The sequence below is a fragment of the Elgaria multicarinata genome, chromosome 6, assembly GCF_023053635.1.
Source record: "Elgaria multicarinata webbii isolate HBS135686 ecotype San Diego chromosome 6, rElgMul1.1.pri, whole genome shotgun sequence".
Classification (NCBI taxonomy): domain Eukaryota; kingdom Metazoa; phylum Chordata; class Lepidosauria; order Squamata; family Anguidae; genus Elgaria; species Elgaria multicarinata.
Window position 1 is genome coordinate 41,773,918 of NC_086176.1, and position 14,603 is coordinate 41,788,520.

At 40.5% G+C, this 14,603-nt stretch overlaps 1 protein-coding gene across 3 annotated transcripts in view; it reads right to left on the reverse strand.

Annotated features, from left to right (window-relative positions):
- Positions 1–14,603, reverse strand: part of KDM4C (lysine demethylase 4C) — a 226,921-nt gene that overhangs the window by 61,335 nt on the left and 150,983 nt on the right. For all 3 annotated transcript variants that reach the window (XM_063129271.1, XM_063129270.1, XM_063129269.1), the window contains one exon: positions 4,026–4,081. In XM_063129271.1, coding sequence (XP_062985341.1) covers positions 4,026–4,081 — 56 coding nt within the window. The remainder of the gene's footprint in view (positions 1–4,025; positions 4,082–14,603) is intronic.

The window sequence follows — 14,603 nt, forward strand, 5'->3', positions numbered from 1 at the left end:
ATAAGAATAAGAATAAGAAGAAGAAGAAGAATAAGAAGAAGAAGAAGAAGAAGAAGAAGAAGAAGAAGAAGAAGAAGAAGAAGAAGAAGAAGTAGTAGTAGTAGTAGTAGTAGTAGTAGTAGTAGTAGTAGTAGTTGTTTCGCCTGCCCGGCAAAGATATAGTTGATTAAGCAGGACTTTCACATGTCTTAATTGGTTCTGAGAAAGTGCAGCTCCATATGTTGACAATTGTACATTACTAAACCTTTGCCCAATTAACTCATGAAATGAAAAAGGTAAGAGTGTTGTGCCTTGATTCTCACAGAACAGCTGACAAAATCCTCCTTTTAAGAGCTGCAATGTTGAGGCCTTGGTCTCAGGGAAGGAGTGATTCATTTCCCACCCTGCGATGCTTCAAGCACCTTTGGGAAAAAGAAGCCCCACTCCTCCTGAATGTGTTGTGTGTGTTGACTTGTAAACCCCTGGCAAGGGAGAGAGGTGTTGCCTGTCAGCTCACCAGCTGCAAGGAGGCATCTAGCAGAGAAGCTTATAAGATCCAATCCGCAGGCTTTGCACTTCAGTCTTGCTCCAAGGGGCAATGTGTGTACTACCAGCATGAAGTAGTTTTGTGGCTCTAGGAACAGCTTTCATCTGTCTTGGGGACTCAGATAGACATTCAGCCTTGACACTTCACTGGCTGAGAGGAGGTGTGAGCTTTCTTTGCGTGTTTAGTTTGCACCATTTTTTATCAATAAACTGTCTTCCTTTTGCATAAGTGGCTTTGTTTCATTTTGGTAATCAAAAGAATCTAATTTGACTGGGACCTGATGGAATCAGGAACCTAAAGCATGAGGTGTACTCACAAAAAGGATTCATAATGTCCTTCATTTGGTGCATAATGTCCTTCATGTGGCACTGTGGCAGGGCATACAAGTTTACACTTCCTATTGAATGTAGACCCTTCATGCTGGGACACAAGCATATAGCAACTGCAGACAAATTTTAAAAATGGCAATACAATTTTCATGGGGGGAAAGCCTGTATGATACCACAACAGCAGCCCTGAATGAGTGGTACTACAACAATTTCTTTTTCCTGCAACTGATCAAATGTGCAACTGCTTCAATTCTATCCTTTGAGACTCTTCAATATCCTGTATTTGACTTTATTATTAGAAACAGAATATTGGTCTGTTTGGTCTAGTTGACACTAGGATGGTGTCAACTACCAAAATATTCTAGGAGTATGTTACAAAAGGTAAAAGTAATAAACTCAACCAACTCAATATCCAGATTCATTCTAAATTGATTCAGATGTATTATTTTGTTAATAGTATACTTCTAACAAAACTTTAGTGATACCATATTAAGCACCATAATCAGAGCATTCCAGACCTAACAAAAATAACTTGAATGTGAGATAACACTATGAGGCTTGCCCATGCAAACAATGACAAATGAGCTTTCATTTACTTCTTTTATACTGTCATCAGGAAAAGCTGAGTGTGGAATATTTAAGCATGAGAGCATGATAAAACAAAACTTCCACATTAGCTCATAAAATGTATTCACAAAGTAGCAGAAACCTAACTTAGCAACTTAATTGGAAGCTACTGGTACCTTTCAGTTGAAGAAGAGAGGCCCATATGTTAGTTCATTTTTGCAGAGATAAAGGAATACCGTAAAGTAAATTACATTTTGGAGCTGTCTTTGTGTAGGCCTGCTAATTGTGATTTGAAATCCAATGCTAAATTTGGTTGTCTGCACAAGAAGGTAGTAATGGAACACCAACTGAAGTTTCCACAGGCATTTCTAAAAGCCAGTAAAATCCAGCTCTCTCTGACAACAGACTAATCAGAATCATACAAACTGAATTGACCATAACATAACTAAATAGGGTGAGAATCAAGAAGAAAAAAGGGCCCATTCTTTTGCAAACACAACAGCATCAGCTTTTGAAAAAAGGTGGCAAACACAGCACTTTCCAGAGGTGTCAATAGTATGGTGCTAATATGAGAAACTGTTTGACTTAAGGTGGCTCTGTGTGTGTGTGCAACCATCACTTTTCCCTCTATATGTTGATCCCCCAAAAGAAATGGGACATGAATCCATAGAAAGAATCACACTATGGAATTACAATGGCATTGTTATGTGGAATTACAATGTGATGCTTCTCCATGGATAGGACAAACGAAAAAGAAAAAAAAGTTGCTGTCTCTTGGAGTGGACATGCAAAACTGCCACAGAGCCATTCCTAGAAAAATCTAAAGATAACTCTATAAACCGTATTTGGGGAACACATAGATGTTGTTGGACTAAAACTCCCATCATCACTCACCATTGACTAGGGCTGATGGGAGTTGCAGGCCAACAACATCTGGAGGGCCATACATTCCTTATCATTGATGCAAGCACTGAGGGTAGCTTGGAATTGAATACATCTTGTCCCCTGCTTCCAAGGGGCTGTCACTGTGCCAGCATCACCGAGTGCCACATCCCCCTGTGTAGTGAATGTTTTTATCTGAGCTATTTGTAGAGGTTTCCTTGGGTGAGAGCAAGGAGTACCGGAGGGTGATGTGTGTATATGCTGGAGTCAGGGTCGCATTAAGATGGTCTGTCCTAGGCATCTTATGGAATTCAATGATTTCCTAAATGCATTGAGGGAATTTCCAGGAACCAGAGCCAGCGATTATATCAAGGTTCTAATAGCACTACGGAATGGTGAGACATGACAGAGTGTTGACACTGGTAGCCTGAGGTGCTCCTGGCTTCTCTGGTGAGCTCCAGACGATGAAACAGGCTGAGACAGCTAGAGCGTAAGTGATGTAAGACCTGTTGGTCACATGTGAGAGCACATAAATATGCCTACTATGCAGCAATGAGGCCTACTTTGCTGACTCCATTGCATCCCTAAGCTGTCCATCAGAGCTTTTCCAGGTGGCTCAGGCTTGTTGTCATCTTCCCCAGGAAATCCTATTTTGTGAGTCCTTGGAGGCCTATCACAATTTTTCAAGGAACTTTGAGGATAAAATTGCTTGGCTTCAAGCCAGCTTGAATGCTACTTATAGTACAATATCTGGTGAGGTGTCCAATGCACTATCTGGCTCACCTGAACGGGATCAGTTTCAGTTTTTAAGGCCCGGGGATTTAGACAAGATGTTTATAGCTATCCGGTCTATGACCTGCTCTCTCAATCTTTGCTCACCCTGGCTTATTCAAGGTAGCTGGGTGGAATTGTCTGGATCTAGGGAGTTGTGAATCTGAGTGGTGGAGGTGGTAGTGGCTGGACACTGTGTGAACAGAATGCTGGACTTGGTGGACCCTCGGTCTGATCCACCATGGCACTTCTTATGTTCTCATCTTCTTATGTAGTGCTTCCACTCCTGAAAAAGCCCTCCCTGAATCTGGGGGTTTATACCAATTACCACCCAGTCGCTAATTGCCTGAGCAAGGTGTTTGAGAGGGTAATAGCTGAGCAATTGCTGACATTCTGATAGGATACCACCAATTATCTCAACCCATTTCAATCTAGGTTCAGGCCCAGTTTTGGGACAGCCATGAGTTATTGTGAAAGCCAGTTATAATATTTGGTTTTAAAACACCTCCAGTTATCTACAGGCTCTGTATAAATAATGTTCATTAGCAAGATAATCTGCAAATATCCTTCGTTATCATGGTGTCCCAAATGTCACATTTCTAGGTACTGAAAATGAATAGTGGACAACTTGCTCCATGGTTATCCTGTTTCTCATAACCATCCATTGGAACACACAGTTCCAGCCACATATAGCGCACTGGAGAAGATAAACCAGCCTTCCCCAACTTGGTACCCTCCAGATGTTTAGACTGTAATTCCCATTAGCCCCTGAAAGCATGGCCAATTGTCAGGAATGCTGGGAGTTGTAATCCAGAACATCTGGATGGTACCAGGTTGGGGAAGGGTGAGATAAACCATTGGCAATACCCCCCCATTAGAGGCTCTATGCTGTCAATAAAGTAATAAAGCTGAAGGTGAGTGTGCTTAACTTTACTGGATGAGCCACTTACTTTTTGTCTGTAGTTTGCTTGAGTGCTCCACCTCTCAAATTACAGAGACAACATTCCTACACACACAAAAATGGAAAAAGAATTAATTTTAATCGGCAAGAAGCTATCACTACACACTTGATTGCAACATATAAATAATGAAAGCTGAAACTGATTGATTGGGGGGCAGGGGGACATGCCACTTTGTAGTGCTAAGCTCCTCAGAGTTTTCACTGAGGTACTCAAATGCTTTTAATCAGGTCCCTCTAAAAAGTTGATGGAGCTATCTGAGCAGAGAGCAACCAGGAGGCGTTTTCTTCTGAAGGATGCAAATAGCATTTGTGCTAGGTTTGACTAAGCGTATCATAAATTAAAGGTAAACTTAAGTAAGTCTGAATAATTATGTCAATGGGTTGAAACAAATTATTACTACTACACTGTATTTTCTTGATGATGATTCTCCCAACACCGAGCACTTTTCCATATGCTGAAAAGGTTTGCCTACTTTAGTCTCTAAAGAGGAGGGCAGTATTTATTTATTTAGCTATTACATTTCTACTCCATCCAATAGCTGAAACTCTCAGGGCTGTTCACATAAATGAAAACCACAAAATACAGTATAAAATTCAAAACCTTATAACTACAGCTTGAGAGAACAACCAGTATAAAACCTAGCTGCAATGCAGAAATTTAAAATACAATAGCAGATTTAAAGCAACAGAGCTAAAAGATTAAGATGCTAAAATGTTAAAATGCCTAGGAAAATAGAAAATCCTTTATCTGGTATCAGAAATAGCACAATGTAGGCACCAGGTGAGCCTCTTGAGGAAGCTCAGTTCATAACCAGGTTCTACAGCAGAAAAGGCCCTCTTCCTGATAGCCACCTGCCTCACTTCCTTTGGCAGGGGCTCACAGAGAAGGGCCGCTGATAATGATTTTAGGGCCTGGGCAGGTACTTATGGGAGGAGATGATCCTTCAGATATCCGGACCCCAATCATTTAGGGCTTTGAATGTTAATACTAGCACTTTGAATCAGTTCCGGAAATGGCCTGGCAGCTAGTACAGCTGGAGAAGTACTGGCATGATATGATCATGTTGGGCAGTCCCCTTTAATAATCTCGCTGCCCTGTTTTGGACCTGGGCCGGATCTACACTACTGCTTTAAAGCGCTTTATAACAGTTATAAAGCACTTTAACTGCTTTAAAGCGCTATAAAACTGTTATAAAGCGCTTTAAAGCAGTAGTGTAGATCTGGCCCAGCTGAAGTTTCTGAACTATTTTCAAAGGCAGCTGCATGTATAATGCATAGTTCCCAAGGCAAAGAGCAATAATCCCCCAGTACCACCTTCTGGAATCAGTCATCCAAGTAGGATCAAAACCACTGCATCGCAGTGCCTCCAACTCCCAGCCCAGACAACCTATTCAGAATTGTACCATGGTTGATGGTATTTTAAGTTACACTCTCTTCTGGCAAAGGTCATCCTGCAGGGCAACCCAGGAAGTTTCCATTCCAAAACCAGGACTGAAGCCCGATTGAAATTAATCTAGATAATCTGTTTCCCTCAAGAGTGCCCGGAGTTGTCCTGCAACTACCTGCTCAAGCACGTTGCCCAGGAAAGGGGTGTTAAATGCGTGGGAGTTTATGAGCTTTTAACACTGGCAAAATACAGAGCAAATGAAGGGGTCCTCAGACTTTTGCCAGAGTGACTTTCAATCTAATCCAAAAGTTTTACTATTTTTGTTAGAAGTTGCAGCTATCAAACCACCGGTTAGCTGGAAATACTGAGTCCTTCTTTGATATGGTGCTATTCACAGTAATATTCTTCTGAAGAGCAGAGATTAAATGATGAAATGTTTACAAAATCTCATTTCCCCATCTGGAACCATTGTTGCTGACTTCAGAAATACATACTCAGATGGATTAAGTAACAATGACATTTTTCTCATCCAAGTTTTGAGTCCCATTTGATTTCACCACCACCCACACACAGAGATTTTTTTGAGGTAACTAACACTGATTTAAAGCTAAGTGAACAGAGGAGGGGCTAGTTTTATTTATATTTATTGCATATTTTATTTATGCAATAAATGAAATAGTCAAATTAGTAATTAACAGCAAATGATCACCCCCTATTTCAATATTTTTTCTGCATTAGTGCTATCAAATTCTTAGTCTATGTATTTCCTTCCAAATATCATGAGATATGACTCTAAACAATGACATGTACACAAAGAAAATGCATGGGTTTGTGGTATCAGTGCACTCATACATATGTATGAAGATTACATCCCACTGTACAGTTCTAAATTTTCCTTAAGACTTGTATATGTATGAGCAAGCACTTATGCACTCACATGCACAAATCTCACATGTGAGACATTTGGGAGCAGAATAGGGGACTCACCACAACCTGCTAGCCCAGTTATGATCTGGCCCTGAGCAAACTGGGACTTTCATCAGAACCACCCTGGCTCTTGAATCAGGAAGTTATCAACATCCCTTAATTTCATGTTGTGGTCATGCGCCCTGATATCAAACGGGGGTGCATGCCCCTTCACATCATTTGGTCCCAGGCCAAATCACTGGCTGGAGCTCCTGGAGCTTCAACCAAAAGTCCAGCTTCACCACACACAACTTTTACCATGTCAAGGAAGGCCTGAGTACAGTGAAGCCATACCTGCTGGGAGTGGCTTCACTCTGTTGGAGGAATGAAGGGGACTGAGCCAGGTTGAATTTGCTCCGCCTGTGCTTTTCCTAGCCGGGGACATCCTGGGCAGAGAGAAGCAGTACCCTTCATGCCCAGCTTTGCTACACAGGGACTTTACCTGGCCAGGGAAGTCTCATGCACAGCAAAGCCACCAATGGCTTTGCCTTCCTACGCCATGCCCCATTGGGGAGGACATGGGGCAAGCAAAGCCCCATGTCACTCCTCCATCTAAGCCTGCTTCGCTTCACTCTGCCCAGACTTTCCCTAGCATGGGAAAGCTAGCAAAGCACAGTTGGACGGGGGCGGTGCACATTTGGAAGTGGGAGTGGCAAACATGGGAATTTGGTATCCCTCTCCCTGCCTCTTCCCCAAGCCCCCAGTAGCTTCCAGAGGGTGGGGCCCACTGGGGGAGACCAAGCCTCCACAGGCCACATAGGAAATCTCATCGCTGCTCTAGGGCATCACATTTAATTTTAGAGTTATTTCTCCAGTTTGGTGCCACTGCATGCTTCCCAATGCAGGGTGCCTAGTGCTAACAATCAAAAGGCATTGTGCAGTTATTCTGTCTTTTCTTCCTTCAAACAATTTTCTGGTAAGAAAAAAAGACCAAAGAGAGAGGGCTACAAATTGAAAATTATGTCATCTGGGTCCTCTGTAAAATTCCATGAATGAGGCAAGTGTAATCACACAACAAAAGCCTTTTCTGGAAGCAGCTATTACCTCCTTGCACGTGGTCAAATGGAAAGCGCATGTACCAGTTTAATTAATAGTAACTAAGTTCAAAGAGCAAACAGATCTAATGAGAAGATAACCTCCTCTCAAATAGAAAGCTCTAAATGGGAATTGTGTTTTATTGACCAGGTCATTGAGTCTTCCACAACCAATACTTCTTTTCAATATCTTCAACAATTCTCAACAAATGAAATATATAAAGAATGCAAACTCAATGGGATTTATTTCCAAATAAAAATGCATAGGGGTGTGATGTAAGTAGGATGCACTTCTCAGCAAAAGAAAAGAGCAGGGTTTTCTTGGGACTTCCTACATCTTAGAAATGTTGAAAGAGGTATAAGGAGTTAATGAAACTTTGACTGGAATCAATACTGCCACTTCATGTTTAATTCATGCGGTAAACGCAATTATATTAGACTACACTTTCGCTGTTGCAAACTTTAAAACACCAATCTTGTTATGTTGCCTCACTCACTGTAAGTCATCCCACTTTTCCCTATATTAGTGCCTCTCAAATATTTGCAGTTTCTTATCGCATAGTCCCCACGTTATCTCCTTTTCTGCAAGCTGTATATGTTAAGCTTCCTTAGCTATCCATGAACAGAGCCATTTTTTAATCCTCCCTTAATATTTGTTGCTCTTCTATGTATTCTCTCTATCTATGTTGTTATCATAATGAGGTGCTGTAATCCATATACAGGTGTATGCTCTAGTGTAGCCATATTGAAGGTCTGCTGGGAAGTAGTATTCTTTACCACTGCAACATCAGCATTATGATCCATACACTAGTGGAGAACCTACTGAGCAAGAAAGCAGTAAAGTAGCTAGTTTCTCAACTAGCTACCTGCTAAATGCAATACTGAAGACATTCCCAGGGCAGGTTTAGATGCTTGAAATCCCACCATGGAAAAGCAACCATGTGCCAGAAGTACTACTACTTGACCAGTACTACATTTAATCAATGATCTCTCACTACCAAATCCTAAGGTCTTTACCTTGTCCCCGCTAAGTTTGACCACCTCTGCTCCCTTTGCTAAATCTGACCAACGTCTCCTTAATGTGGCATCCTTAGGACTTTGTTTGACAGGTTCTCTTCCTGCCTGTCAAATCCCATTCAAAATTTCCTTTGAGGGCATCTCCTCTGCCTTTGCCCTCTCCACTGGGTTTCTTCAGGGATATCTGTTTTGCTTACATAACTTTGTGAAACACCATGTACTGAAAATACAATAACTTGCAGACTCTGTTCATCATTGTCTCTAGTGGGGTATAAGCATCAAAGGAATAATTATATTTATTACTGAATTTGTACATGTCCTCTACTTTCTGAAGGGGTGTCTTCACGGAGCCGGGTTGGTGCCATATCCCTTGAAAACCCCATGGTTTTCCTCTCCCGGGGTGGTGTTGGGTAATCCCGAAGCCAAGGAGCGAACGCAGGGTTTCTGGGTGGCCATCTGGGGACCGGAGCCACACCTGCACTCTTCCTGGTGGAAGGCGACCAATTGCAGGTCACCTTCCACCAGGCACTGCCCAGCCACACCTCCGCTGCAACTCCAGAGCAAGGCTTTGGGGCTGTCTTGACGTTGTCTTGCGCATCCTAACCTCGCTCCAGAGAAAAAAGTCAGGCTAAGTCCCTGAATTTTTTTCTCCGTAGCTTTGGCAGAAAGTCCCGGGGTGGGTGTGCAATTACAGCATCATTGTATAATCAATGCCGTGCCACCGCACACCCACCCCAGTGCCTTCCAAGCTTTTAGACAGCTGCTGAGAATACCTGTAGAAATCTTTGAGCTTTCCTGACCACCTTTTTTTAGGGAGGGGGCTAAAGCTCAGTGAAGGGTCTATATTGTCTTTCCCTATGTTGATCGTATGATTTTTAATTTATGGATGGGTACTACACTGGCAACCACAGCTGTCTCTTTAAAATGTAAATAAATAAATAATCATCACTGGAGACAAAATGACCTGTGAATACTTGCACGTTTAAAAATTAATGCTGCTCAGTTGTGCTTGAGTGCCTTTCATATTCCTTTGCTACTGACAATCAAACTACCAAGTTTCCTTCACAGTGCCATGGTTGACAGGCAGATAATCAAAACAAAACAAAGATCTGGCGTATACTCCTTGATAATTGGGTCATCTTAAATATTACTATCCCTTAACTTTTCTCTCTCCCCCTCTCTCTCCAACAACAGTGGCTCCCTCAGATAAGAACTGAATTAGACAGCTGAACAACTATTGTTTTATTAACGCAACAAGTAAGACCAACCATATAAGACTTAATACTTTAAATATGGTGTGCCGCCATAGATTATTCTGAAAAAAGTGAATTCCCTAAAGAAGTAGATGAATAGATCTACTGGCAATTTTTAATACTAAAAACTATTGTAAATGTTTTTCACAATCAATTATGTTATATGTTCTGTCTAAATCTTTCATTTTAACTAATTATGCAATTTGTGGAAGATAGTTTATATGAAGAACCAAAGACAAGGCACACACTAAACTGATATTTCTGATTACTCTCCCAAGATATTTTTTTTTGTCATAACTCCTCCAAGAATGTAGAACTCTCCTAAGAATTATCACAAAACAGGCACAGTGAAAAGAATTTTGTGACAATATTTTAAAAGTAAAAAATGCAATGAAAAGCAGCATGTTTAAATAATATTAGACTTGTACAATGGTGAACAAGATAACTAAGCAAAAATTAAATATGTTAAACAACACGTTGTAGCATTGTTTAACAGTAATAATAACCTGTTTTCGTTCCCAAGGAAGAAATTGCTCTCATGAAAGCTAACACAATGGGCCTTTGACAGCCAAGACAGACGAACAGATTGCTTCCAGTGAATAAGTATATACATATTTGGTGAATGATGTAGGTTAAATGTATTTAGTATGCTCACAATGCTAGAAGTGGCAGATTACATACTCAGTTAATTGTGTAAAAAGGTAACCTACCTCTGCCACCCCTGACAAAGAGCTGTGACCTTCATAATTGCTATCACTGTCAGATAAGTGCCCCTAAAAGGTGTGCCCCAGCCAAGTGCAACAGAATAGCTTCCATTTTCTCTACAAGCATCTCTTAACAGATCAGGTCAGAAGGTTATTTCCTCATCAAGCACATGCTATAGTGATTATATCTGAACATAATCTTCAATTTAAATAGCCTCATTAAAAGCTATGAAGTTTATGGAGTGTAAATGTGGAGAGAGTCTATTAAAATGAACAAAAAACAAGCAAGCATGATTCTCACAGTAAATTGATTTATCTTTTTTTAGTCAATTATTTTTCTGGCAGCTGAATGGGAAGAAAAATCCAGAAATCATACCAGTATTTTTGTAGGTCTAGTATTCTATATATATATATATATATATATATATATATATATATATATATACACACACACACACACACACACACACACACACACACGATGCAAAACTCCTAGCTTGAAGGACACAATTTTTTCCCCAAAGAAGACAGGTGTGCATATATGCCTGTCTCCTATACATACCTGCTCAGACCTTTAAGTTATCTTTAGAGGTCCTCCTCTAGGTGCCACCACCAAATGTAGCTAAGTGGATGACTTCAAAATAGAGGACCTTCTCAATTGTGGCACTTAACTTATGAAATATCTCTCCATAAAGATTCACCTGGTCTCTACATTGTTATCTTTTTGGCACCAGGCAAAGACCTTTCTTTTCTCACAGACATTTCAGAGACCTAGTTCTAGATTTACATGGCTGTTGTATCAATTCCTGTGCTTTTTGTTATTTGTTATTGTATTGTATTTTACTCTTTTAAATATTTGTATTGTATTTTATATTTTTAACTGTCTGTATGGCATTTTAGTCTTTTAACTGTTTGTAATCCAGCCAGAGAATATTGGTTATTGGGCAGATTAAAAATAAAATAAATAAATAAATAAATAAATAAATGCACCCACCCACCAATTTTGTTTCAAAAAAGAATGTTGTGTCCTGCAAGCTAAGGAATTTGCATGTGTGGCTATAGCATGGAATGAATCTTTATGGCTCAGCTATCACTCTCTGCAAGCAAGTCTGTAATGGAAGAGCTAAGATAAGCTTAAGTATAGTAGCGAGAAAAGCATCATCATAAGATTGTTGTCGGGTTTCCCGGTTCCTCAGGCAAGCACACATTCTGGCAAACTGACATGGGACACCTAAATCAGTGAGACTTCTTTACTGCAGGAAATCTCATGGCAAAAGCTTAATGTTTACACACTTCAGAAACCATATAGCTGATGGTCAGTAGCTATATGCTCCAAGAAATTCTAGAACATTCAAAGGCTACATTCAAAGTCACTACCGTGACTGCGATGCTCATCAACGTGGTTTCCTCATTGCTATCTCTACAGTTCCAAACACAAGGGAAGGATCAATCCACACACGGGTTGTAAACCCAGACAAGGAATGGGGATGATTCCTGAGATGATCTCTCAGGGAGTCAAATGCACACATTTTTGAAAGGCTTAGCAAACCACCTCAAAGAGAGCTAGTCTAAGTTTAGATCATCCGTTGGTAACTCTAGGTTACACAGTCAAGGCCTAAACAAGATTAAGGAGTCTCCTTCCACTGCTTTCTGGCAACTCCATGCTGCATGAGTCCAAGCAGAAGGAAGTCCAAAAGTCATAGTTCAATCCCAGTTTGCCAGTACACTGAGCTGATGACAACAAAGCCACACAATCCACAGCAAAGTCTATGAAAGTCTATGAAAAGCTTCACAGTACTTTTCATGGCAAGTCTTTAGCAATCCAAAGTTCCAATTAGGAGAGTCCATGTGCAGAGTGCCTCCAGACAATGATGAACCAAACAGGGAGGGGTTTCGGTCAATGCAGACAAGATGTTCCTAGCAAAGGCTCTTTACCTTTGCATCAGCTTAAAAAGGGAGGCACGACTGTTAGACACCTCCTCCAGACCACTTGACAGACAGCGGCTTTTGGCTTTTCAGCAAGGCTTCTGTTTAAACAGGGTGCCTCTGCTCAGCCCTCCAGGATGACGCTTTAACCTGAGTGATTCTTCAGCAAACTGTTCTTCAACTCTGTTAGGCTCTCATGGAGAACTCCCTGCCTCTCAAGGCCAAGCCAGGGGAAGTAAAGCAACTCCCACCTGCTCTGCGAACATTGACTGAGATAAGCTCACATAGATTCTGACAATTCACAGGCCAAATAGGCCCCAAAATTTCCAGACTACTTCTAATTAAATCTTAGCTACAAACTACAAGGCCCACTGCAGTGCTGACAATTGCCCTGACAATTTGTCCAGTTGATTTATTCTGCTAAAAAAGATAATAATCCAATGGCCCTTTCAAAAGGCATCAGATGTTGTTTTTAATTGATTTAAATGATTGATTGTGAAGTTGTTTGTTTAACATATACAATGTTTTAGACAATTCCTGTGTGGTTTTCCATGCAAATTCTAACTACACCAAGGAAGCACCCTGAAGTTATACCGCTTCACACAAATGTCTGTGGCCCTGTGCACCTTCATATTTGCCTCCTCAGGGATAGCTTTGCTGGAGATGTATCTTGTGAATCGGGTCATATCTGTCATAGGCTAGTGGCAGTCTCAACACACAAGCATACAATTTTCCCCTCAAAGGAATCATCTACATCTCTTTCAGCTAGATAAGATTCTCACAACTGAAATTGTTAGGCTTGGATGCTGAAATGTGTTACACAGGTAGTCCCAAGACATCTTGATTAATAGGAAATTAATAGGAAAATCTGAAAATGCGCTATTTGTACACCTCTCCACAAAATGGATCACCTAAGTGTGCCCCAAAATGATTATGAAACTTCCAGGCCACCCAGAAACTGGAAATTTGGCACTTATAAGTCCAAGACACTAGAAAAAACTGAAAGGAAGACATTTATTTATTTATTATTTAAAGCATTTTTGTAGCGCCGCCTCACCATTTCTGGCATCGAGGCGCTTTACAATAACACATAAAACAATTCCATTAAAACCCTCAACCCACATTACAACAATTCCATTAAATTCCATTTGTAAATCTTTCTCTAGAAATAGGAGGAATTAGGAATATTCCTCTAAGGATTATTTGATGAGAGGATCAAAATTATTTCCTTTTTTATGTTGTAAAAGTATATACAAACGCAGCAACCAACTATTTCTCCACAATTTTTTTCTTGTTGTTTATTCGTTCAGTCGTTTCCGACTCTTCGTGACTTCATGGACCAGCCCACGCCAGAGCTTTCTGTCGGCCATCGCCACCCCCAGCTCCCCCAAGGTCAAGTCTGTCACCTCCAGAATATCATCCATCCATCTTGCCCTTGGTCGGCCCCTCTTCCTTTTGCCTTCCACTTTCCCTAGCATCAGCCTCTTCTCCAGGGTATCCTGTCTTCTCATTATGTGGCCAAAGTACTTCAGTTTTGCCTTTAATACCATTCCCTCAAGTGAGCAGTCAAAATTAATGTGTTAAGGAGCTAAGATGTTTCTGTTTATATTCTCCATTTCACATTTACTGTTAGAATTACGGATAGGGAGAATAAAGGAATTTTGAAAAATGATTGAGAATATTAATGGTAGTGGTTCATTGCTTTAACTATTGGCTTGATTTTCAATCTTTAGCATAAGTTGCTTCTTGTAAGTTTTGATTCTCCTCTAAGCTTTTTAGTTGTGTGCAACCAAACTAAGGCATGTATGTTGGAGTAGAGTGTTGAAAGGATAAATTCAGTCCTACATGCTGTATAGTATACTCTGTTCCCTGAATTGTCAGTCATTACTCTTCCTGACTTTACTAGCAGTTTCTGCCCGAAATGTTTAAGATTAATGAGGCATTTGTTCTCAATCAAGAAGCTATGTGTGAATATAGTTTTACTTGCAAGAGCAAGACAGATGAATTATTAAACCTCCTTTAGTCTTTTTATTTCTTGAGATGATGTGTGCTGCAGCCCCCTTTTTTAAAAAGCATCACCATAACAAAGATGGATTCAATGTCACTCGTTTTCTGTCTCAACAATTATTATCAGTCATTCAGTAAATAGTGCAGAATAAAATAAAAATGTGCATAATCTTATGAGTGGGTGTGACACATGCTGAATGATGCAGAAGTTGAAATGAGGTGTTCTGAGCTTTGCTAAAGGGTTTGCCTGGGGTGATGGCTATAGGAAGTTAA